This window comes from Euleptes europaea, chromosome 7 (genome assembly GCF_029931775.1).
Source record: "Euleptes europaea isolate rEulEur1 chromosome 7, rEulEur1.hap1, whole genome shotgun sequence".
Taxonomy (NCBI): domain Eukaryota; kingdom Metazoa; phylum Chordata; class Lepidosauria; order Squamata; family Sphaerodactylidae; genus Euleptes; species Euleptes europaea.
The window spans coordinates 47,008,970-47,036,065 of record NC_079318.1 but is presented as its reverse complement, the minus strand read 5'-3'; the positions used below and the strand labels follow the sequence as shown (position 1 = coordinate 47,036,065).

At 43.8% G+C, this 27,096-nt stretch overlaps 1 protein-coding gene across 1 annotated transcript; it reads left to right on the top strand.

The window, feature by feature from the left end:
• Positions 1 to 3,101: 3,101 nt before the first annotated feature.
• Positions 3,102 to 14,627, top strand: FAM177B (family with sequence similarity 177 member B). The gene is made up of 5 exons (XM_056853368.1): positions 3,102 to 3,128; positions 5,516 to 5,668; positions 8,353 to 8,419; positions 9,272 to 9,369; positions 14,433 to 14,627. The coding sequence occupies exons 1-5, from the start codon at positions 3,102 to 3,104 to the stop codon at positions 14,625 to 14,627; spliced, it is 540 nt and encodes a 179-aa protein (XP_056709346.1).
• Positions 14,628 to 27,096: the final 12,469 nt, after the last annotated feature.

Below are 27,096 nucleotides of genomic sequence, written 5' to 3'. Positions count from 1 at the left end.
TCACTTTACAGCCGTGACTAAACTGAATTATATAGGGTGAGGCTTGTGTCTCTATTCAATCTTCCCTGTGGGACTAAGCACATCTTCCTGAAACCTTTAAAAAAAAAAAAAGTTTGAGTGGCCATTGAGCCAATGTAGCATAAGTTAAAATGGAGTAAAATTGGGTTTTAATGCTTAGGTTTTTCAAGTCTTTGCCAGTAATTTGAATCTTGAGTGATATGGGGTTTTCTTTTTCAGAATAGGTAATGATCCCCCACTCTCTCTTTTTTTTTTTTACTCCAAGGTATGTGTGTATATACAGTTTCTTTTTGTTGTTATGATTCTTCTCCCCAACCACCTCAAGAGATTTTATCATGCTGTTCACTATCAGTATGCCTTTCATAAGTTAAAGACTTTGTCCTTCAGTGTACATCTTCAGTATGCTTCCAGTATGCATTCTTAGAAGGGCACGTGTGAGACTTCAGTCATTCAGCCCATGGATAAATGCTGTTGTACTAAGATGGAAGCTAGACATGTTCATACCTTACTTGAATAGGGAGCTGCTTTTCCTCATACTTTCATAATTTAAAATGTAATAAGGATCAATAGATGGTTTTGTAAACTACCATGTACTTCGACCATGCCATATATATAATACAGTTACTAACGCTTTAACAGCACAAAGGCTATGAGGTTAGGATTTTCCTCCAACAAATGGTGGATCAGCTTTGGTGTCACAGTGGTCCTGAATAGGCTGCGTGGTCTCTTCTGGGTACCTCTGAGGGACTTTGTGGTTCTGATATCACAGCTAGGCTGGGATTGCAGTTGAGTGCAACAGAAGATTTAAATCATCTGCAAACCATTTAAGGTAAAATACATTTTAAAATACTGCCTACATGCTGTGGTTTTTGAATTGTGGCAACGAAGCTTACTGACCATGTACACAGCACACTTCTATTTATGATATGTAAGTGATAGACATTTTGGCATACCTAAAGGTTTTTTTTTTTACTATCTCTTTTACTTTGCCTCAGATAGAATAACTAGCCAGCAGTTGTCTATGACAAGCATGCAGTTCCCTATATCTACCTTTCACAAATCTGTGGGTTTTTCCCCAGTAAAAATCCCGGACGTACTAGCTGTATACCAAGGCTCCATTTAGCATGTAACAGCCTAAAAGAAGAATGCCCCTCTGATTAGCTTCAGCATGAGGTTTTTGTGTGCATCCAAATATGATTCCTTTATATACTACGTGAAAATACCTGATTGTGTGTTTATTTGACAGCTCCTGATGTCCACAAAGAAAGCAGCTGCATTTCAGTATATTACTGTAAAGGCAACTTTGCACTTTAGAATCTTCATTTTGCTTTTCAAGTACTGTGTAAATATTGCCTATCACTGGGTTGTTCTGATAAAGGTGGTGTTTATTAAAATGATAAAATAGTACAAGTGTTGTCCTGTCTTCTGTGAACCATTCTGATAATTTGCCCTGGCTCAAGCAACACTGGATTATTTTTGTGTAAAAATGAGCCAGAGCTATCCACTAGGGTTGCCAGGTTCCTCTTCGCCAATGGCGGGAGGTTTTTGGGGCAGAGCCTGAGGAGGTTTGGGGAGGGGAGGTACTTCAACGCCATAGAGTCCAATCGCCAAAGCAGCCATTTTCTCCAGGGGAACTGATCTCTATCAGCTGGAGATCAGTTGTAATAGCAGGAGATCTCCCAACCCTAGGATCCGCCCCCCAAAATCTCCAGCTATTTCCCAATCCAGAGCTGGCAACCATATTGCCATATATTATGATGGAGGTATGTGAGCACATTTCTGGAAGAGACAACTCTTACTGCTTGCTTCCTAATTAGCCTCCACGTGAAAGCTCTTGCGCTGTTCATCGTCTGAGGATGTGCTCAGTGTGGCCTAAGAGTAGCACTTACTTAGAAAAGTAGCTGAGAAGCTGGCAGGGAAGGCCCTGGTTTAAATCTTGCTTGCCATGAATTCAAGTAGGTGACCTTAGGTAGGCTGTAATCTCTAGCCATAGCTAAAGGCTGAGGAATGTTGTAAAAGTGGAAATTTCCATAGGTATAGCTTGCCTTGCCCTGTATGACCTGGCCTCTTCGAAACTCCCTATGCTAACTAGCTGTAATTTTGCATCTGGTTTCCCCATCTCCAGTCTGAAATAACAATGGCCTACCTTATAGAGCTGTTAATAGGTATTGCTAGGATAGGGCTGCCAACCTCCAGGTGGTGGCTGGAGATCTCCTGCTATTACAACTGATCTCCAGATGATAGAAATCAGTTACCCTGGAGGCAATGGCCGCTTTGGTAATTGGATTCTATGGCATTGACGTCCATCCCCTCTCCCAACCCCGCCCTCCTCATGCTCTGCCCCCCAAATCTCCAGGTATTTCCCATCCCGGAGCTGGGAACCCTATGCTAGGAGCATATACATGGTGTGCAGTCTGTAATAAATGCCAAGGATTAATTTTAGTGGATTGAATACCAATGGGAATGACAGGTGCAAGTTTTGAAGTAACGGGCATATCCCTATTTGCGGTCCTTATGCTCGAGGATTCACTGAGAACTCCATAACAAGAAATTCTCCTTTTTAAAATTCAGTCAAGTTAGGAAGTTCCACGTAGCAATCGCTTAATAGTTCCTGGTGTCATTGCACACAACAGCCACTAGATGGCATAGCGTCTTGAGTCGCTTTTGTGTGCAAAGGTGCGGCTGTTTCTGGCTCGTTTCTGTAAACGAATAACTATACACCTATGACTTTTAACCTTGTTAAACAGAAAAGCCTTTTTGGCGAAAGGAAAGGGGGATAATAATGAAAACATTCCCTCCAAAACTGGAACACGTTGATTTCAAATAGAAGATGCCAATTATTATAATTGATTCTCGGCCTCCACCTTTCCTCGCCTTTGCAACAATTTAGAAACCCTTCCCCCAATTCAAATACAGCCAGCCCTTTTTCAGAGAGCAACATCCTGAAGCATTATTGTGCTCCTGTTTTTCCTGACCAGCCTCTTGGTCTGAGCAGGTAATGCTCCCAAAAGGTGTCTGCACCGGTCGCCAGTTAGTTTCGTTGTTTTCCTCTGGATAGCTTTGTGATTATTTGGTTTTCTGTGATGGGAGATAGCCAAGAGATTGCAAAGGTGAGTTAATGTACTTTTTTGCATAGAATATTAATAGAATTAGTGCCCTGTTTCGAGTGGAGGAGTAAATCTTGGAGCCTTTTGCATTCAGCAGTTTTCAACACAAATGGGTTTTCTGATTAAAAACAACAACACTTCTATACTTTGGATGTGTTCTGGCATATTTAAAATACCCATTTATGCATACCCTGTTTTGAATTACTGTTCTGTTTTTTAAAACTACCACTCTTTCCTACACTTAGCTACATGTTTTGGTCTGAAGACAACTACCGTACTCGTTCTTTAAATATCCTCTACTACAGAGTTTCCCAAAGTTTTTGAGTCATGGAGTACTTTTCAGGAGAGAAATTCGTCACGGAGCATTAATTTTCACCAAGCACCTATATACTAAACCGAATGGCAGTAGTATTTTTCTTTCCAATCTCCTCATGGTGCATTAGGAGATGTTTCGTGGAGCACAGTTTGGGAACCTCTGCTCTACTAAAATGACTTGGGGACATCCCAGGGGTGAAAGCGAAGCCTTTGCCTGATCACCCCTGTGACCACTGAGAAGCAAGCCTGCGACTGTCTTCATAGCCCCACCTGAGGTTCTGTTGTTGTTTTGTGTGTGAAGGACTGTTGGCCTTTGGCAGGTATATACAGAGAGAGATCTAACAAATATGGCAGCAGCATTCATAAAGTGAAAGAAGACTGGTGTCGCTTGGTTCATGGTTTCATCTTGCTGGTATAGTTGCTGGGGATCCCATCCTGTCTTGCATGCATGGACACTCAGCAATGAGAGAACTGCTTTTAGGCGATAATACGCAGCTGGGGAGGCGCGAAAAGCCTATGCAATTGCTTTTCTTGCGTTCCCCAGCAGCATGAGTAGGGTTGCCAGGTCCCTCTTCGTCGCTGGTGGGAGGTTTTGGGGGCAGAGCCTGAGGGGAGCGGAGTTTGGGGAGGGACTTCAGTGCCATAGAGTCCAGTTGCCAAAGCAGCCGTTTCCTCCAGGTGAACTGATCTCTATCGGCTGGAGATCAGTTGTAATAGCAGGAGATCTCCAGCTAGTACATGGAGGTTGGCAACCTTAAGCATGAGGTCCCATCTCGGGAGGGGGAGCTCCCCTGAGTATATAGAACTGTTGGAACTGCAAAAGAAAACCAAAGTGAGGTGGGGTAGTAATTCCTTTGGCCATCCAGGTGTATCATGTAAATGCACACCTAAATATTATTTCTACAATACTCCCTACAGGACCAGGTTCATCAGTGTCTCCATAAGGATGGTACAATATAACCAATGTATTCAAAATATCCAAGATTTCTCCCCTCTTCAAATGTCATATTACGTTGATTGCGAGGGTTCCCCCCCATGCTTCAAATAATCACGCTTTAACAGAAATGCATTGTGCAGAATCCTACCACTCTGTGTGTGAAAGGGATAGTTCTCCTGCATTTCTTGTACTTTGGTGCAGCCTTTTCTGACCCCTGGCAGGATCAATCCTGGGATTGCAGTACCCATGTGGCACATGGAAGATGGCACTGCCAAGTACTCCCTTCTTCCATCTTGGCAAATGAGGGACCAGGGAAGCCTTGCGTGTAGACTTGAGAGGCTATGACGTGATCAGGGTCAAATGGGGACCCAAGCTTTGCTTACATCCAAGAGCCTGTGCAGCCAAGTGTTAACACAGAAATTATAATTTCCACAACAGTGATTGTTTTGCTTCACACCAGCAGGGCAATGGTTTTAATTTCCAGGCACTAATTCATAACAGTCATTCAAAGTATCGCTAGTGTATCTACAAACTTGCTCATAAAACGTGGAACATGAAACCGTCTGTCCTGGAGGCAACAGCTTGTATCAAAAAAGAACTGTGAGCTAGCAGAATGGGACTCTGCTGCCTCCAGCGTGGTGTAGTGGTTAAGAGCGGTAGTTTGGAGCGGTGGACTCTGATCTGGAGAACCGGGTTTGATTCCCCACTCCTCCGCATGAGTGGCGGAGGCTAATCTGGTGAACTGGATTTGTTTCCCCACTCCTACACACGAAGCCAGCTGGGTGACCTTGGGCAAGTTACAGCTCTGTTAGAGCTCTCTCGGCCCCACCTACCTCACAGGGTGTCTGTTGTGAGGAGGGGAAAGGAAGGTGATTGTAAGCTGGTGTGATTCTTCCTTAAGTGGTAGAAAAAGTCGGCATATAAAAACCAACTATTCTTCTTTCCCCCCTCTTGCTATAGTTCACCCTGTCCCTTTAAATGCTGTCCCTGGGGTTCATGGACACCCCTCCCCCCATGGAACAGCCGTAGGTACAGTGTGGAGAACTGCAGTGTATGTGTGGGGGGGTAAATCAGCAGAAATCACACACAGCCCTCCATCCCGTGTCTCACTTGATTATGTTTTCTATCTAATGATCAGGCAGAGGAAGATGGTGGCCAACAGGAGAGAGGTCAAAGTTCGAAAGAAAAGACTCCAAAAAGGATCATATACTTTGCAAGTGGTGAATGTATGGAAGAATTCAGCTCCGAAGAGGAAGACCAAGAGGAGGACATCCACAAAACCTTTGACACTGTGAGGAAGAGCATCAGGGCTTCTTCACTGGAGAGAGAGAATGAGCATGTATCACTTGTCCTCTTCATGAGAAAAGGGGAGAAAGGATAAAGGCTTTCTAGTTCTAAGTATTTGGGGACTTGTGGTGCGATTGGGGAGTGAGTGACAATTCTGATGAGCTGCTAAAAAGATGTCTGTCTATCGACAAAATAGCCCAGTTCTGTGACAGAAGAAAGGATGCAAGAAGGCAGGAGAGTCTTGTGAGAACTGCTGGCCAACTGTTGCTCAGTGGTAGAGCACCTGTTTGGCATGCAGAAGGTCCCAGCTTCAATCCCCGGCACCTCCAGCTGAAAGGACCAGGCAGTAGGTGATGTGAAAGACCTCAGCCTGAGACCCTGGAGAGCCGCTGCCAATCAGAGTAGACAATACTGACCTTGATGGACCGAGGGTCTGATTCAGTATAAGGCAGCTTCATGTGCATAATGAGGAAGCTTGTTGCAAAGAACAGCCAGCTAATCTGCAGGAGGTCTAAAGTTTTGCCAACTCTTCCTGTCCCCCTTTCAAAAAGGAGTGTAGTGCCTTGGGGAAACTTCACCCTTCTGCTCTTCTCTGCAGCCACTGAAGCAGCGGCTGCTAGTCAACGTCTAGGCATCTTTAAGAGAGTGTCTTTTTCTTTACAGCAGTATTATGCACAGCATTGCTGGTGGAAAACTTAATGCTTCAACCTCTTGAAAAACAGAAAAGGATATGGGTGAAACTTACAAAGCTTTCACCTCCAGTTTGACAGTTTTTGCTGCCCAGAAATGGTGAAGATCAAAGAGATGGTGGCGAAGTAGGAGAGAATGAAAGTCAAGTCACAAATCTCTCCTCAACACCCAGGTGTAGTAACAGTGTGGTGGCAGCACCTCACACCTGAAAGGATGACACTGTAATTGCCTTGGAAGCTAAATAAATTGCTGCAAGCCGATACTTTAGAACAACTAAGATAAACGCTGAAATGCAGTGCTTTGGAAGGAGTGTTGTAGGGAATCCTAGAAATCAGTGTGTGAATGAACAGTGTCAATACTGGAGAAAAGGGGCAAGTCCAGTATAGATTAGTGCTATGTGTAATGTAGACAAACCAGCAGGGGTACAGGAGTTATTTGACCATCCAGCTTATCATAAATCTGTCCTTTTGTTCCATGTCTTGGGGTAGGAATTTGACAACTACAGAGTGATTTGTAGATTTGCCTAGAGCAGGATATGACTGGCCACCAAGGGCTATCAAATTTTAATCAAGGTATGGCAACAATATTCTCCAATGTTTCACTCATAAGGACAAAAACCAGAAAGATTTTGAATTGTACGAAAGACATCCTGTAGTTCAGTGCTGCATCTCTCACTTGGATTTGTGTATGTAAGCGATATGGAAAGGCTGTATTTTGTACTGTGCTTATGGTAGCAAAGAAGCCTCTTTGCGCAAGTGAAGGCATAAAATGTTCAGTCCTTTGGTCAACAAAGCACTGTGCAGTCCAAATTTTGATATAGAAGACATCCGTTTGGCTGGGATTGAAACTTCGTACAGGGAGTAGCTGAATATCGGACAAAGGATGTGGGAAGCTGGAAAGAAGGGCAAGGGATATACTCTTGACAGGGCATCCAGACCCCAATGAGGAAATTCAGCGCTGCCAGCTGTGCTTTTTTTAAAAAATTATTTTTTTGATTTTCTTCATTTAACATATCAACATAGAAACAATATCCAATACTAAAAATACTAATAATAATAAAAAATAATATCACTAATTTAACAATAAAATGACTTCCCCCTCTCCCTCTCCCATCTAAAAATAAATTGTATAAACTTTTGCTAATGGAACTAATCCCAATATTATTTTAATTAAGCTGTTCTTATCCTATCCAACATTATTAAATCAGTACCTAATATAAATTAATACAAAGTATAGATAAGGGATTAGATCAAAACCAGCTGTGCTTTTTATTGTCACTACAGCATTGTTACCTGGCATTGCTAAGGAAACCATGAAATTAAAGATCGATTAGATGCTAAGGCTAAATTTCACATAGTTATTTGAACTGTTAGTCGTTTACTTGGCTGAAATCTTCCAGTTTGTGTATGATGCCTAAGTGTGCAACCTCCACAACTTGGAAGCCCCTATTGTTAGATTGTGCAAACTTCTATTATGGTGCCTGGCCAGTTATGGAAGGGTCAGTTCGTGTAGCAAAATGCACTGTTAGCCTGTGGGCGATTGCCTGGAGAAGGAACTGGCCCCCGAGAATGCTGAAGATAGCCCTTCTTGGTCTAAAGGTCAAAGTAGCATGGGAATGTCTGGTGGTACTGTAGTGTTGCAATATTTTATTAAATCAGGTCATGGAGAAAAATAATATAATTTAGAGCCTGTTCTAAGGCTCAAGGTGGCCTATATGCATTATTCATAGATAGGGCAGACCTGTGTCCCTACTGAATGGGGAAAAAAGAGCCGTTCATTGTAATGAGGGAATCTGTTTTCTTCTCTCTCTACAGGATAATTTTTCTACATCTTTGAAAAATTAGATTTCACCAGAAATTACCACTTGATTACAGCTCAGATGTAGCTGTGATCTGCCTTGCTCCCTTACCAAGACAGAAATCTAATGTCCCTATCGCTCATATGCTGTTGCTGTGGTTGTGTTTCTCTGTGGTGTGACCTCTTGTCTCTTTTCCATAGGCCAATCTTTCTTGGGGTGCTTACCTGCAATTCTGGGCACTTCACGTTGCAGCAATGTCATTTTTTAGTAAGTATGTGTTTCATTTTGGTTCTTTTGCAGCAGTGGCCGGTTTGGTAGGATGAGAACAATTAGCATATCATTGGCAATGATTGAAGGATAAACTCAGGCCATTTTTGCAGGGTCCATTCTGCTCCTCTCTCAATGCTGATTTTTTAAATCCGACCTTTAAAATGACTTTTCACGGTCCAGATGCAAGAGGAGAAAGTCAAACAAATTCCACCACCCCCACTCACCTGCTCGTTTGTTCCTTCGTTTGCATAGTCATTAGCAGTGGTTGTTTGCATAGCTAAGTCTCCACTAGGATTCTGCATGCTTCCTTCAGTGAATTCTTCGATGCGGGGGCAGAGCAAATACAAAAGGTCGCGTTAAAGGGGCTCTTAAGAAATGCGAAGCAGGTACGCGCTGGCTTTGCAGTGATCCCTGGAATGACAGTTCAGCGTGAAGAAATAAAAAAAAAAATATGAGGGGCACTTCAGCCTGGAACGTGCTGCTAATTCCCAAGCATCAACGACCTCACAGTTCTTCGGTAGCAAAGAAGCTGGCTTGGTCTTCTTCTCTGGTGAGAAACTATTTTCTTCCTCCTCCAGCAACCAGAGGGGAAAAGTCTGGTTCCCCTCTTTAAGCATCAGTTAAATGCAGGAGGGTCCATGACATAATACCTTGGCATGCAGGGACAAGGTAGCCCACTCCAGCCCTGATTTGTCATGAAATAACTGTTGTTGAGCTGGGGATTCACTTGAACTCTGCTCAGATGGTATCTGACTTGCTGTAGCAATGACAAGGACCGGATGATGCACTGTTGTAAGGTGCTTTATCCTTAAAATTGGGGGGGTCCAATTGCTTTCTTTCTCCTTCCAGCTTGTGAATTTCTTGGTGGGAAATTGGCTGCATTTTTTGGACTTGACCAACCCAAATATCAGTATGCAATAGACGAACATTACAGGACTGAGAGAAAGGTAAGCACCGTATAGCCCAGAGTGGAGTAAAAGCATAAGGTATTGCGTTTGTCATCAAGATGTTTTGGGTTGATTTGATTTTCAAGAGTTAGTTATGAGCTCTGTTTTACACACAATGTAGAGAACTGGGCCCCCAAGAAGAAAGTCAAAGGAAGGGGATGAATGGGATAAAAAAACAGTAAAAATAATTTTCTTTCTTCAGCTTTGGCTATCTTGGCATCAGGTTCTCTGTGGTTCAAGGAAGAAAATAGGCAATTTGCCACCCTTTGATAGCATGCAGAATTGCCTTCAGAGGGAGATGCTCTTCTTTGCTTTGTAGCATTAACAGGTCACTAGAAAATGTTTTTATATTCTCCTTAGAGAGCCAGTGTGGTGTAGTGGTTAAGAGCAATAGACTCTAATCTGAAAAACTGGGTTTGATTCCCCGCTCCTCCACATAAATGGCGGACTCTAATCTGGTGAACCAGGTTGGTTTCCCCACTCCTCCACATGAAGCCTGCTAGGTGACCTTGGGCTAGTTACAGCTCTCTCAGAACTCTCTCAGCCTCACCTAACTCACAAGGTGCCTGTTGTGGGGAGAGGAAGGGAAGGAGATTGTAAGCTGGTTTGATTCTCCTTAAAAGGTAGAGAAAAGCGGCATATAAAAACCAACTCTTCTTCTTCCATGTTGTGTTGTAGATTTACTTCAGTCGTTTGAGCTTATGGATTTTATATGGATGAGTTGGCAAAGCAGTTTCCCTCTTTCTTCCTGCTGGCAGGTCTGGCTCAACTCGTTTTGTTGCCCCAAGCAGTGGGAGCACAGCACAGAAGGAGATGTCCTCCCTACCACTCACGCCACTGCTGCCCAGCTCCAAATCAGGCTGTTCTGAATTTGGGGGAGGCCTCCTCCAGGGTACCCCCACTAGCTCTGACGTGGGCTGCAGAAGGTCTCTGCAGAGCGCAGCTGAGCCAGTTGGCAGCAGCCTTGTGCTACGCTGGCTCCAAGGGCTCTTGAGGGCCAAGTACTGATGGTACGAGTGGAGAAGGGAACCCACTCCTCCTAACTCGCCACTGCAAGGCAAGTGTTGGGATCCAGCCTGAATGACGAGGGCAGGTCTAAGCCACACTTGTCCTCTTCTTTCAGGTGGCACCTCCTACTGATTTTGCACTCCAAGCAAATACTTGGCTTGCTTGGGCAGTAAAGCGGCCCTGCCTACATCCCTACATAACTATGGGAAAATAACAATTTGCCATCTTTAATGGCATCATCTTTCCTCTAGGTGGGCTACCATAGTTTGCTTCCAAGTGAGACGAGCCTGGAGGGTCCACCCAAGGATCCCCCATCTTCCTGGCCCTCCTCTCCCTCCAGCAGCCATTTCCAACCATGGGAAATTTATTCCTGAGGTTGGAAGGCTGTAGTGGAGAGGGGGGAGGGGTGAAATTGCTCCTTTCTGCCTCTTCCATCAGTGCAGGTCTGCTCATGTAAGACGCAGAAGGGAGTAGTTCTGCCCCCTTCCCCTACACGGTTGTTATTCCACACGGGTCCTGCAACCCTGGGAATATATTTCCTGGCTTGCTAGGGAAGGGCGGGATGTAAATAAAATAAAATAATAAATAAATAAATTTTCTTGGAGTCAGAAATGGCTGAGCTGGGGAGGGAGAGGAGAGATCAGTAAGACTAGTAAACTTTAGCACCTTCTACTGCTGTGTTGTAGGATCCAACCCTATGCTCATGGCTTCTGGGCCTTTTTAGTTCAGAAGTGTGGCTCTGTTGTGGGATTGAACACTGACAGTTTATTATAGGGGAGTGCATTCAAATACACCCGAGATGAAAATATATTCAGCATCTCAAATATATCTGGGATATATACCAAAAAATTGGATATATACCAAAAAATGTGTGAATAGACTGCTGGACTTGATGGGCCTTGGTCTGATCCAGCAAGGCCTTTCTTATGTTCTTATGGTTAAAAAAAAACCAGAAATATTTGGGATTAACCAGGAAGATCAGGAGCCAGTGTTCCCCCTCCCTTTTTTCCCTTTGTTTTCATTGTTTCTGTGACTCCTGGGGTTTTTATCTGCTTGCCAGGCTGCTTCTGTCTATTTCCAGCATATTTTTCACCATCACACCAGCGTGGTGTAGTGGTTAAGAGTGGTGGTTTGGAGCAGTGGACTTTAATCTGGAGAAAGCCACCCAGAAAGTTCCCCCCTTAGGGAATAATGGACCAAAAATTCAAATCCCTAAAAAAACCCTGACTCCAAATACCATATCTGTATTAGAATTAGGGGATATCAGGAATACTGATATTTTTCAGGCCCAATATACCTGAATCTGAAAAATACCAATTTTTTTTGCACACCCCTACTTTATTATATATTGTGTGACTATCTCTTCTCACTGTAATAACCTACTGCCAGATAGTTTGATTTGCTGACCATAAGTCTAAATGTTAAAAGGCAGGGTGAAAAAAATTTCTTTGTCTACTCTTTCCACTTCAGATTTTAAAAAATCCTCCACCATGTAATATTTGTAGCATGTAAACACAGACAAAAAAAGAGAAAAGGCCTGCTTCAGCCTTTGGAATGACCACTGAAAAACCCCACCCAAATATTTACTAGTCCTGCCAGGAAGTCACTGTGAGCCAGTTATTCCACTTAACTATTTCATAGCAATGGCTCACAGCCCAGAATGCTCATCCTATTGAATTACCTCCATGAAGCCTCTGTATAGTCTTTCCCTGGAAAACTTTCAGTGAATTCAGAGCAAAATGACCTGCCCACATTGCTGTGTTAAGCAACCTGTTGTTGCCGGCCATAATAAGTGGTTATTTTATTGGAAGTTAAGCTGATCAAGGGCAGTCCTGGAGTTTTCTTGTGGGACAGCTGAGCAACAAGAAGCATGCAGCTGGAATGCAGCCAGCTTGGAACAGGGGAATTTGCGAAGAGTAAAGATGAACTTTTGTGGCTGTGAAGTTCTATGGAATTAATGAGGGAGGCGCCTTTGAAATCTGGTTATGTAAAAAGCTTGAAGAAATTGTAGCACTCACTCACCAAGACAAATGTCTCATACTTATGCTGCTATACTGAAGCGTTTTCACAATTGGGCTACGGCTGTTGCTCAGTTCTCACAAACAGCAAACGAGGTTGTATATTGGTTTCTGGTTTGTACCACTTCAGTCTGCAGTGGGAGTAATCTGATGGAATCTCTGCATATAGAAAACTGGCAGCCAGAAAGAAGGGTTCTTGTTTAATCTCCCCCCCCCCCCCGCAAATGCTAATTTTTAATGTATAGGTTTTTTCTCTCATGGGGGAGCATTTCATCATGTGATCTTGCACATGCTATGAACTGTGGTCCAGTCAAGATCCAGTTTTAGTATTTCACCTGCCATTTGTGAGAATTATGCCTTTACTGCAGAAAAATAGAGCAGCCTTCCACTTATACTGCTAACCGTTCAAACAACTTTTATCGCTTCTGTGTCATTTTGTAAACAGTCCATCTAAATTCTAACTATCTTTCACTCTGGGAAGACAAAACACATCATAGCTATTGCTCTCAGGACAAAAAAAATCCATGCTCACAGAATTTTTAACTCCTTCATCAACCTTTATTGTGTGCATTCGCCTTCAGTGAATATGGATCTGGAAGATGACGTTGGATTTTCTAGTCTCTTGAAAGGTCCCCCTAATCATAGTTTTTAATGGGTTTTCACTAAATTTTGTATTGAGGCTTTCAGTACTGCAAGGAGCATGTCAGACATATGTGCTATTTGTGCATTGGTCACCTATTAGTTTCTGAGTCCAGTTCCAGGAGCTTATCTTTAAAGTCCTGCACAACCTGGAGCCCACTTACCCGAAGGACCATCTCTCATTACTCTTTGTAGCAACTTCATTCAACACAACAGCACCCGTGGGCCATCCTGACCCTTTAAGGGTGCGTTCCATTGTTGCTTGTTTACGGACTTTCTCTGTCAATGCTCCAGCTCCCTTGATCAGCCTTCCAAGAAAGCCCCATGCCTTTTGCAGTTTCCCAAGGGCTGTAAGGTAGAACTTCTTAAGAGAGCCTTTGGAGCCACTTGATGGCTTCTGTAGTCTGTTGTTCTTAAGGGCTGGGATTTTTTTATGGATGTCACTTACAAGCTTGTTGCTGGTAGTTTTTAATGGCTTGTTTTAAACATTCTATAATTTATATGGTCTTTACTCTGTTACCTGCTCTGTTAGAGAACCCGTGTGGTGTAGTGGTTAAGAGTGCTGGGCTAGTATCGGGGGGACCTGGGTTTGAATCCCCCACTTGAGCCACGGAAGCTCGCTGGGTGACTTTGGGCCAGTCACATACTCTCAGTCTAACATACCTCACAGGGTAGTTGTGAGGATAAAATGAGAGAGAATGATGTCAACCGCTTTGGGTCCCCATTGGCTCCTCTTAAGTCTCAAAAACTGTCCATAAGGAAGATTATTCTTGAGGTGTAACGGGTGATAGGAATTATAATGTAATGTGGAGTTTTTATCAGTACTTTTTTGTAAGGGTGAACTCCTAAGAAACGATCCTCCTTAACATAAACTATGGTGTCTAAATAAGCTACCTGTGTGTGGTCCACATTCCCCACATATTTGATATGTGCACTCTGAGAGTTAATCCACTGAAGAAAATCATAGCACACATTGATGCCATCAAATATGAAAAACAAATAATAAATATAGCATTTATAGCCCAAAATATGTTGGCTGAAAGGATTCTGAGAATGTAAAATCTATTCTATAGATAGTTAGGCAGGCAGACAGACATGTTGGGTGATGGAATGGGCACATGCGGAGCCCATAAACGTGTCCATACATTTATGTTGTACCAGGTGATTTTTTTTATTTTTCAATTTAATACATCACACCTATAATGCTATGCTATTTATGCATAGTCTCCTTCAATTCACATTAACCTCAACATATATAAACAACTGCAGTTATCTAGTTTAAAAACTTGTGAATTAATGAAATTCTTGCATGTCAGCATCACATGCCTCTCAAGTCATTACCCGAGCAGCTTTGATTTCTTTCTTTTTTCACCTTCTACTGTCTGGGATATGTTTCAGGAAATTGAAAGCGATGAAGATGGCGAAGAGATGCTAGAGATGGAGAGAGCTGCTCCACCAGATGAAAAACAGCACCTGGAAATGCAGAGTATAGGATACGGGTCGCTTCCTGGCAAAGACACATCCGCATTTTGTCAGAGAGACACTTTTGCAAATGTCTCTGAATGTGGAGAAGGTAGCTTGACAGATCAGTAGAAAGAGAATAAATTGTTAGCTACTCAGGAAATGATGCCAGGATGACCTTAAAGCAGTGTTTTTCAAACTTTGTTTGAAGCTTAGCAAGGATTCCTCAATGAGAAGATGAGCAATAGCAAATTAACTTTCCCTAAAAGGGGGAAAACAAAGGGGTTGAGCTAAACACTGTCTAATATAACAAGAAATAAATATATTTTTCTTACATATTGTGTACATTTGCATTTTAAAACACAGGGCCTAAAATACAGGATTCCTAAAAAGCACAAACATAGGTACAAATATTACCAACACACAACAGTTGATGTTAGTACATAAAAGGACCAAAATCTGACCCTAAAAGACCATTTCTCCTTACTACTCTGTCCTCAAATGTTGTGTAGCTGATAAGACATGTAGAGTATGTTTTAAGGTGCAGTCTCAGTTTGGGTAGGATAAGAATGGGAGGGAGGGCATCTTGGCCATCTTCTAAGGGTCACTGTGGATGTGAGGGGGAAGGTAGTTGTGAGATTCCTGCAGTGTTCAGGGGGTTGGACTAGATGACCCTAGTGGTCCCTTCCAACTCTATGATTCTAAGAATGAGATTGAGGAGACCTGCTCCCTTCTCCCAATGAATTGCATGCACCCACAATTCTCTGTAAACACATGGCTTCTTCAGAGGACGAACTGATAGGCAAAGGCAGGGGTTTTTTTTATTTAAAAAAATCTTAAAGGGAGTAGGTTCTCTTGTTGCCAAAGTCAGGCCACAAGATGATGTGTGTGTGTGTGAGAGAGAACCATGAAAATGTGACATCTTACTTTGCATGATATATGATTTTGATACTTTGCAGCAGTTATTATTTGGATATTTGTACGCTGGGAAATGGAACGTTGTACTGAAATTGGGAGGACTTGATTTGAATGCAGCAATCAGGTTGTTCTGAAACTACTTCTGTAGGGAGTCAGATGTAGCATGGTATGTTAGCCCGTTTCCAGCAGCATGGTAAAATCACTTAGCTTTGTGGATAATGCAGCTTTTACCAATTCCCAATAAGATGCTAACTTCTTTTAGAGCACCTAACTAATGCACAAGGAGGCCCCAGCAAGACTGTTGGGCCAAACAAAGTGTTGCCCACATCCCTGAGTGGTAAGAAGTCCAGGGTCAGAAGTTAATTGTTTGGTATATATTGTCTGTGAGAACAGTGAATATTTATCTTTGTAATATATAAACAGAGCACACTGGAAATAAGCAAGCAACAAAAACATGACTGTGGCAGCAACTTTCTAAAGGCAGTCTTTGCACAGCCAGGTGCTTCAGTTTCAACTCAAAGCCCTTTTAAACTGCACACTGACTCCAAAATTTGAGGATTCTCTCTTTAGTAAGTTGTGACATTACTACATTCCAAGGATGCTGGGAGTTTGCAGACTACTGAGATAACATTCGTATTCATTTAAAGATTCATTTGGATTTGTACCATTATTTCCATTGTGTGGGAGACAGGGACCTGCTCTGTCTTGTCTTGTATTTCTAATTGAAATCTAATTGATTTTTTGTTCCAATAATTTTATTGATAGTATTTGTAAATTTAATTTAATGCAAGCAACATACAATTTTCTTAAATGAGAACTATTAAGGGTTTAAGTAACTGTTGCTAGTAAGACATTGAGACTATTTATCAGTTGTTAATTCACAGTAATCAAGACTCTCAACAATATTAAATTCTTGGATTTTTATCTTATTTATATTGTTGGCAAATTTACTTGTAAAAATAGATGTTTATTTACTGTTGTCATGAACAGCAGGCTTTGAGAGAGAAATAGTATGATACAAGTGGGGCTATGAAACTTATGGGGGGAACCAATCTTTCCCCATCACGGCTCCAGACCCTCCCTCCCCAGTCCAGCTCACTTGCCAGTTCAGCTCGACCAGAGGGAGAGGCCCACGAATCATGCGGGGGGGTCATATCTTCCCCTCCCACTGCTAACCTTCCAGCCCAGCTGCAGCCAGATGGGGAGACAATGCTTTTTAAAAAATCAAGAGATTTAACCCCCCCATTTTAAAATTTCAGATTTTTCTGCAGATCCTGGGGGTCCCTCGAGTCTGCAAAAAAACCTGTGGGGGAAAGTGTGCCCCCTATCTGCAGATTTAAGTATCCGCAGGCAGGGGGCACAGTTGGAAATTAGATATATAGATTGTATTGCTATCTTTATAAATATAATTTAATTTTAATGGAACATCAAGATGGCAGTATAGGGCAGATGCCTCTGAGCATATACAGAATATCTTTCTGTCTCCACTCATTAAGCATAGTTCAGACAAGGTTGTCTAGCCTGAGCAACAAAAATTATTTGGCGAGCTCTGTTAGTGTGTCTAAACTATCATGGGTTTCAAAAGAAAGATACAATCTTAAGTAGGCTTACTAGGGACCAGATTCACTGCAGCTCTGCTCTATTGTGAGAGAGTATCTTCCTGGATAATATGCACAGTTTGATATCCCTTTAGCCCCTACAATAAGCAGCTGGAAATGAAATGGGGACCTCATGTTTGTATATGTAGTGAGGTGTGAGGGGTCATTGAAGAACTTTGCTGTTCTGTGTGTGGTCTTGTGGACATCTTGTTGCCAAACTTCTTGATCTATAAAATAAAAGGAAAAACGTTGTCACCTCCTCCTGAGTAATCCTAAGCCAGGAATAGTTACACGTCTGCCAGAAAGTGAACAGATGGTCTTGATGTCATGGTATCTTCATGCTTAGAAATGCTTCACCTGTCGAAGTCACCTGTCATGTAGCTGTCACAGGCAAGGGGGCTCTGTCAAGATGGCAATCTTACAATAAAGGTGGTAGATGAACTTTGGACAGCTGTGCTACAGTGATGGTAAACTCTCCTTCCCTGGAGGTTTTTAAGAAGAGGTTAGATGGCCATCTGTCAGCAATGCTGATTCTGTGACCTTAGGCAGATGATGAGAGGGAAGGCATCTTTGCCATCTTCTGGTCACTAGGGGTGTGTGTGGGGGTAGTTGTGAATTTCCTGGATTGTGCAGGGGGTTGGACTAGATGACCCTTGTGGTCCCTTCCAACTCTATGATTCTATGATGGCTTTTGCCGTGGCTTGTTGTACTTCCTTCTCCCCAGTCTCCTTCATTCCATTCCTATCCTAGATCTAGGACCAAGAAGCACTGTCTTGTCCTGCTACAGACAGAGGGGGGAAGCAGAGGAGGTTGTGACCAGATTGACTTTCATGGGTGTAGGGCTGGAAAAACTACAGATGCTATCCTTGATTGCAGTCTGTCAATCCTTTGTGCCCCTGATTGCACAGAGTTGCTCTAAAAAGGAAGATATTAAGGCCTAGGAAAAGGTGTATCTAAAAACTCTTGTGCTGTGGAATAATTGTACTGGAATACTTTGGTTTTTATTCTCACAATCACTAACATACATTAAAATCACTAGCCCACATATCACACACACATTGTATGGGGGGGTTGGAATTACTTCTTTTACCCTTTATCCTAAACCTTTACGGAGGGGATCCTTAATATGCATGTGAAATGAAACGTATTCAAAAATAGTCACACTCAACTTTCTGATACTGGGCATCACCTATTCATACGAGAAGATTCACCCGTTTTTATTGGGAGAGTCTTACTGTGTCTTTCCACAAGATGGCACTGCATAATAAAATCCAATTTGACAGTCTTCTAAAGTTGTCTGAAATAGGTCTTTTTTGTTCTGCCATTCCATTTTTCAGAAAGATGAGTGGCTAGATCTGTAGTTTAAATGTAAAACATATTGGGTTAGCTGAGCATCTTTCGTGCAGAAAATAGCTCTCTTTCTCCTCTTTGTTAACAATACCCATCAGTGTTGTGGCTAGGGGTGATGCACCTCATACATCCAGTGGCAGACCTACATTGAACTGTTACGGGTCCCCTTCACAACCAGCAACAATAGGGCAGCATCCAACAAGGTCCAAAGGCCCTTGCTGCCCTTGCAAGGATCTCAAGGCCCAAATGGGGGTGAACAGGGTGTTGGGGTGGAGTCCTTGAAAATGAGCCATACAGGGAGCCCCTTCCCACCAGCAACAAGGTCTGGGTAACCACTGTTATCTTCTTCATTGGGGTTGTTCTATGGCAGATGTATTGGTTCATTCTCTAATAGAGAAGTAGAAGGTCATCAGAGGGTGCTCATTAGGATAAAGAGGTGAAAAATCAGATTTTTGGTGTTAAAATGCACAAGCGAGATGAGTGCAGTCCGAAAGAACCTGGTATCCATGGGAATAACATTTTACCTGGAGTGTGGTATGAGCTGTATGTTAGGAATGCCATTTCAGATTTTACGAGGTGGGGAGGAGAGAAATTCTCACAAGGCTCTTAAATACGATCAAGGCTAAGCTACCCAAAACAGTATATGTTAAGAGCATTTGATGTGATTATTTTTCTGCCTTTTTATACTTCAGTTTCACAGTACTCATGTTTTCTGTAGAGTTGGCCAAAGATACAGCAGTGTCTGGGACAACCACATCTGGTCCTGGCGTGTGTGGGCATATATGTTATTTATTTAAACATTTATATCCCGGTTTATCTCCTCAGACTCAAGGCAGCTAACAACGCAACACCAGGTTGCAAGAAAATAAAACATAACACTCCAATTAGCAATATTTGAAGATGCACAGCTTAAAAACGCACAGCATTTTTAAAAAATGCAGATTACAGATTCGAAACTGCACAGAATTAAAAAGAATCTAGGTACCTGCTATATTTTATTCTTCAGCGCACTTTACCTTTCCAGCATTTAAACAATGGAGGAAAGTATTCTGTCTTGGGTAGAGATAGGGCATTTTTGTGATTTGGCAAGTGGATGTCAGGATTCCTGGATTTATACTAATTCACATAGATTTAGTTTTGTAAAATTACTTTTAGTTTGTAAACCTGCAATAGAGTCCTTTGTATATTTGCAAATGGACCTTCTGCAGTGCCTAGCAACTTTAGACTCGATTTAATATACATAGACTTTAGTTTAATTAATGTAGGCTGCAATCCTGAAGGGGGGCGAATCTCTTAGGAACCAGCGTGACCCTGCGCCGGCATAGCTGCCACTTTACCACAGAATAAAGTGGCACCTACACTGGTACACCAGCATCCGGGAGCCATGGAACTCAGCCAGCCCCCGCCACTAAGCAGCCACTCCCGGAAATAAATCCCAGAAGAGAGCGCCTGCCCTGGTGTGGGAGAGGTATTCCCGGTGTGGCTATGTCAGTGAAGCTTTTTTGCCCTTTTTCTATTTTTACTTTTAAAAAATAGGTTTTTCTTCCTTGCAGCAGCAGGGAAGCCTCTGTGGACACGCCACAGCTGCGCTGCTCCCGGCTGCCACAGATCTACTCCCCCTTCAGGAATGGGCTGCCCATGGAATATTGATGAGGTAGAAGGCTCACAGGAGCTCCGTGGCGCAGAGTGGTAAGCTGAAGTACTGCAGTCCCAGCTCTGCTCATGACCTGAGTTCAATCCCAACTGGAGTCGATTTCAGGTAGCCGGCTCAAGGTTGACTCATCCTTCCAAGGTCGGTCAAATGAGTACCCAGCTTGCTGGGGGTAAAGGGAAGATGACTGGGGAAGGCACTGGCAAACCACCCCATAAACAAAGTCTGCCTAGGAAACGTCGGGATGTGACGTCACCCCATGGGTCAGGAATGACTCGGTGCTTGCACAGGGGTCCTTTACCTTAGAAGGCTCACAGAAGGAGATTAGGGACATGTTTGAAGAAGGCTCTTTTGGAATATTGGATGAATCCACTCAGCTCATATTATCCTTACAAACCACTTAGCCTCCCTGGGCTGAAGCTGACTAGTTTCCTTCCTATATTCATGGCAGCAGGAAGAAGAGTTGGTTTTTATATGCCGACTTTCTCTACCACTTAAGGGAGACTCAAATCAGCTTACAATCACCTTCCCCTCCCCACAACAGACACCTGTGAGGTAGGTGGGGCTGAGAGAGCTCTAACAGAGCTGTAACTTGCCCAAGGTCACCCAGCTGGTTTTGTGTGTAGGAGTGGGGAAACAAATCCAGTTCACCAGATTAACCACCACCATTCACGTAGAGGAGTGGGGAATCAAACCTGGTTCTCCAGATCCGACTCCACCACTCCAAACCACCGCTCTTAACCTCTACACCACGCTGGATACCACAGATGATGCACTGCCCCTATCATCCAAGGGGCAATAGCCCTGCATCATTCTTGCATGTCATCCAGAATTCATTTTTTCAAGGAACTTCTCCCACACTTCTAATTGGCTTAGCCAGCTAGAGGGTAGAAGAAATTCACATGCAGAAGTACTCTATACAATAGTCTGTCATCTCTGCGCATCTTTCAGAAAGGGAACTCTTTTCATCTTTTTAAACTGTTTTTCTGATTGATTTCAAACAGGATTTTGTAAACAGGATTTTGTACACAGGATTTTGTAAAAAAAATCATACTGATATATCTATAAAAGTATATGACCATTATTTTAAAAACTGCAATTCTGAGTGACTATGAAGCACTCACTGGAATAAATGCAATATTTAACATACAGACTGAAATAACCTAGTTGACAAATCCCCAGAAAATTGCCATTTGAGTAAGGTTATCTGTTAGCACTAATAGATGCATGGCATTGTTTGCATCACACAGAGATCCTGCTGCTACACTATGAATTAAACAAAGCCCCTTAAAACTGCAACCTTCACAAACTTACTTGGATGCACATCCCATCAGACAAGGTGGGGTTTACTTCTGAGTACGTATACACAAAATGAAACTGTATAATCCCTATCGTATGCATACTGATTTGGTGGCCTCATTATAATCAGAAGGATTTTCTCCCAAATAATTGTGGTTCTGATAATGGTGTAAGGTTTTGTTTTCAAGAGCCACATTTCTCTTTCATGAATATGGAATAGCTAAAATGTGGTTAGGATCAGGGAGTAAAGGCCTGTTCTCATGAACACACATCTAGTTCTGTTTAATCTGGATTAGCAAAAAACAGCATTTGGTTCAGTGTCTGTTCTCAACACTTTTTATTTACTCTGCATTAACTATCACACGCTTTGCAATCCTATGCAGAGCCACTCCAGTCTAAACCCATTGAAATTTGTGAATTCAGAGTGGCGTGACTCTGCATAAACTCGCAATGTAAATCACTAAAATGGACTAGAAGCACTATTCTAATTGAACTTTCAACTACGGACTGTGTGAGCAAATGCTCTTTAAAGAGTGTTGAGGGATAACTATGAAGGTTCTGCTCACAAATTTGCAGGTGTAGGGGCGGTCCATCATGCTCTCCAAGCAACTTTTTCTCCCTCTCTCACTTTTTTTGTAGTGAACATTTGGGCTGAAGAAGAGTCATAGCCAGCTTTTCTCCACCTGAAGGAGTCTCAAAGCTTACAATCGCCTCCCCCCGCACAGTATGCACCTTGTGAGGTAGGTGGGACTGAGAGAGTTCTGAGAGATCTGTGACTGGCCCAAGGTCACCAAGCAGGCTTCATCAGGAGGCGTGCGGAATCAAACCCAGTTCTCCAGATTAGAGTCCTCCGCTCTTGACCACTACACCACGCTGAAAGTGTCCTCACTAAGTATACCAGCCTCCAAGCAGGGCCTGGAATTTACAGCGAATCTCCAGACTAAACTGATCAGTTTCCCTGAAGGAAATGGTGGTTTTGGATTGCCGAATCTATGGCAATACACCCTACTGAGGTCCCGCACCCCCCCCCCCTCAGGCTCTACCCTCAAATCTTCAGGCATTTCCCAAGCAAGCCAGAGTTGGCAACCTTACTACCCTGTGACATTTCAGCACATCTTAATATTTTTTTCACTACAGCTACTCACAAAAAGGTAATCTAAAAATATACAACTAATTCAGCCAATTCAGCTGTCTTTAATCTCCACATTCAAACATACTGTTGAAGCTAAATAAGACCTATCAACTCAATGGAAAAATTCCAAATATAACCAGCCCTTGGAGCTATAATTTTTTTTTAAGTTCCCCATAAATTCAGTCTTGGAAGTCAACTTGATCCAAAAAAGTGCTAAACCGCCAAATGCACTTTGACTCCCATCTTCATCAACTGCTATTTTATACAGCATAGGACTTCAATTAATCTTCAATGTACATTCATGAAATATCATTCTTCACCCATCAATATTTTTTTAAAAGAAATGTGATGAAATTATGCTTTAAAGTATTAGAACCTCCAGGCTAAGTAAAAAAATCTTCTGAACCTGTTACAAAAATATTTAAAAATTATCCTATGCATTTCTTTCCAGGTTCAAAAGAGAGACTATGCAAATTAAGGTATTCACAGAAGGGAACCTAAATCCAAACCGTCGCTTGTAAGAGCATGTTCCCACCAATGCAGTTTCAATGGGATCTTCATGTGTTTGATGAAATGAGCTCTGGCTCATTAAGCTTATGCCATACTTATGCTTATATTAGTCTTCAAGCAGTTTTTAAAGGCGTTACAAGAGACATTTGTTATTTGGGCTGCAGCAGATTAACATGACTGGATGAGACAGGTATTCAAACATGTGTTCCGTATACTGCTGCAATACTCAGCTGATATAAATATATATATTTTAAAGTGGGTATCAGGATGAGATCTACTTTTAAACTGAAATAATTTTGGAATGATCCAGCTCCACCACCCCCAAATTAAAACGAAGATCCCCCACAAGAAATGAAAGCTGGAAAAGTGGTATCACTGTTGAAGTTGTGTACACTACTTATACACACCAAAAACACAAGCATTTAGCCGGATGAGACAGGCACTTTCACTCAGCCCAAATAATGCACTTTCAAGGCACTTTGAAGGTTAGGGTTGCCAACCTCCAGGTACTAGCTGGAGATCTCCTGCTATTACAGCTGATCTCCAGCCAACGGAGTTCAGTTCCCCTGGAGAAAATGGCCACTTTGGCCATTGGGCTCTATGGCATTGAAGTCCCTCCCTTCCCCAAACCTTGCCCTCCTCAGGCTCCGCCCCAAAAACCTCCCGCAGGTGGCGAAGAGGGACCGGGCAACCCCATTGAAGGTGGATTTTACTGTGTGAACTGGCAAAACCCACTTGCAAACATCTTTAAGGCACACTGAAAGTGGATTGAAAGGGCATTATTTGGGCTGTGCGAAAGGGCCCGAATTCCAACTACTTTCAGCATTCCGTTTGCCACAATGGCCTGATATATTCAGTAGTAGAAGAGGGCAAGAGTCCAGTAGCACCTTAAAGACTAACAAGAATATTTTCTAGTAGTCAAAAAGGGCCAGAGTCCAGTAGCACCTTAAAGACTAACAAAAGTATTTTCTGGTAGGGTATGAGCTTTCGTGAGCCACAGCTCTAAGGTGCTACTGGACTCTTGCCCTTTTTGACTACTACAAACAGACTAACACGGCTACCCACTGTGAAGAATATTTTCTGGTAGGGTAGGAGCTTTCATGAGCCACAGCTCACTTCTTGCCACAGCTCACTTCTTCTGGTATCGGAAGAAGGAAGCCGTGGCTCACGAAAGCTCCTACCCTGCCAGAAAATATTCTTGTTAGTCTTTAAGGTGCTACTGGACTCTGGCCCTTTTCTACTACTGCAGACAGACTAACACGGCGACCCACTGATATATTCAGACCGCGACAGACCGGTCAAGACAGACACACACCCCCCCGCTCAAAGTAATGCTGCTTTGGAGCGTGGCAGGCCGACGCACTCAACCCAACCTATCAGCCGCCGCTGCACTTTCCCTCCATCAATATTCCCATTTCAGTGCCCTTTGAAAAACCAAACCACAGCTGGCTTGGTTCACGGGCAAGAGACCGACGTCCCGGCGAGGGCGGGAAAAGCGGGACGGCGCCACACTCAAGATGGCGGCGCCGCTTCGCCACGCTCAAGATGGGGGCTGTCCCGCCGCCGCCGCCCCTCCCCCCTCCACTCGCCTTCTCCATGCCTCTCCACTTTCCCGGCAGTGATTTCCGGAGCGAGGGAGCCCGTCCCATAGTCACCGCGCTGCGCTGGGGGGGACGCGGGCAGGGCCGCTCACTTCCTGCCCCACAGCCATCGCGGCCGGAGAGCGGCGGGAGAGCCAGTGAGGCGGAGCGGCGGGGACGGAGCCGCGCGCCCCCCTCAGGAGGGCCGGGCAGCAGGTAGCCGCGCCGCGCCCTTCCCTTCCCTTCCCTTCCCTCGCTGGGGCCCCGCTTCCCTCCGGGGGCCGAGGGAGCGAGGGCGGTTGGGAGGCGGCGCCTGCGCCCTGGCCCCCTTCTCCAGGTATCTGGACAGGTAGGGAGCCGGCCTTGCCCGGCCGGGTTTCCACGAGGCCCAGCGAAGCCCCAACGTCCCCCAGGAGAGTCGCCGGACTGGAACTGGGAGTCCGTTATGCTCTTTTGGGGGCGTGGTTCCCCTGCTTCCCCCCCCCCCCGGGGCTCGTTTAAATGCAGGGTAGGACTGTTTGGCCCTGACCTGGATGGCCCAGGCGAGCCTGATCTCGTCAGATCTCAGAAGCTAAGCAGGGTCAGCCCTGGTTAGTATTGGGATGGGAGACCACCAAGGAATACCAGGGTTGCTGTGCAGAGGAAGGCACTGGCAAACCACCTCTCTGTTAGTCTCCTGCCATGAAAACCCCAAAAAGGGGTAGCCATAAGTCGGCTGCGACTTGACGGCACTTTACACACAGGACTGTTTGAGAAGCCTAAGGCTGGCTGGAGTCACGAATGGGTACTCTTTTAAAAGGGTACTCTATTAAAAGAGTACCCACAGCGGGTAGCCGTGTTAGTCTGTCTGCAGTAGTCGAAAAGGGCAAGAGTCCAGTAGCACCTTAAAGACTAACAAAAATATTTTCTGGCAGGGTAGGAGCTTTCGTGAGCCACGCTGTGGCTCACAAAAGCTCACACCCTACCAGAAAATATTTTTGTTAGTCTTTAAGGTGCTACTGGACTCTTGCCCTTTTCTACTACTGCAGACAGGCTAACATGGCTACCCGCTGTGGGTACTCTTTTAATAATACTAAAACTAACGTTGAGGATTTCAGTGGCGACTTCAGTAGGCATCTGCCTTGTCTCCTTGCCTGGTAGCAAAAGCATCTTCTCTTTGGACTAAGCATGGCAAGTACGGTTTAGTAGCGTTTCATAAGCTAAAGCAGCTTTTTTCCCCAACGTGTATAGAGTTTTCCTGCCTTTATTCCCCTTTGAAAGTCACGCAATGTTAGTTGGCCAGCCTGCTTGCGTTAGGTCTTTGCATCCAGCTCCTATTCTCTTTCTGGATCACAGGGAGATTGCTAAGCAATCTGATACTTCTCTGATGACTTTAGTTGCAAACTTAGGTGCTAAAAGATTCTTCCTACCATTTTTACCAGGGTGCAGATAATCTCTGCTCTGCTAAAGACAAGCTGCCCTAGTGGGGTGTGTTTTCAAAAAGGAAATTGAATTGTACTAGGGCGTACTCAGAGCATCTCCTGTTGGGAGCCATTGTGCACGTTCTGGGGTGCAGGAAATTATTCTGGTTAATTCTCGTACTTCTTGACCTGGGACAGGCTTGAGCTGAACTAGCAGGCATCCCACTGCGCATTCAGCGGAATCTGTACTGTGTGGATTAGCCAGTCTTGAAAAAAAGGGCTGGGGGAGGCAAGTTCTGGGGAATGGAAGTAATGAAAAGTTGGTTCACAGCCTTCTAATGGCAGGGCTAGACAGCTCTAATTTTGAAGTCATCTGGGGGAGTCTGGCACTTTGTTACAGAGAAATGGGAAATGTGCCATGGAAGGCTCACTTTGCCTCAAGGGAGATGCTCTTATTTAGTTATTAACTTCTGAGCCTGTGTTGAAAGATTTATATTCTTTCATGTTTGAATTACGTATTAAAACTCTTCCAGGTTGTTATACCTTGTATATGCATAAACACACAATCTTCTTAAAATTGCTTTTATGCCTAAAGAACATAAGCAGGGCGAAATGGTTCAGGCAATTGAAAGGCTGAAGGAACACCATGGTTTCTCTAGCGTAGTGGTCTTCAGCTATTCCAGACTGAAGAGCCACTGGGGCTGCAAGTATATAATAGGAAGTTGTATATCAAAGACCCATGATGTGAAGAGGGGGAGCCAGAGTTCAGACCTCACTTGTGTCAAGGCAAGACCATGGGAAGCAAAAAACAAAACTTGGAGTTGGGCACCACAAGTCAAGTCCCAAGAAATGTGCCTTGGAGAGCCAGCATGGTGTAGTGGTTAAGAGCGGTGGTTTAGAGCAGTGGACTGTAATCTGGAGAACCGGGTTTGATTCCCCACTCCTCTACATGAACAGCAGACACTAATCTGGTGAGCCAGGTTGGTGTCCCCACTCCTACACATGAAGCCAGCTGGGTGACCTTGGGCTAGTGACAGGTCTCTTTGAGCTCTCTCAGCCCTACCTACCTCACAGGGTGTATGTTGTGAGGAGGGGAAGGGAAGGTGATTGTAAGCAGGTTGATAGTTCCTTAAGTCGTAGAGAAAGTCAGCATATAAAAACCA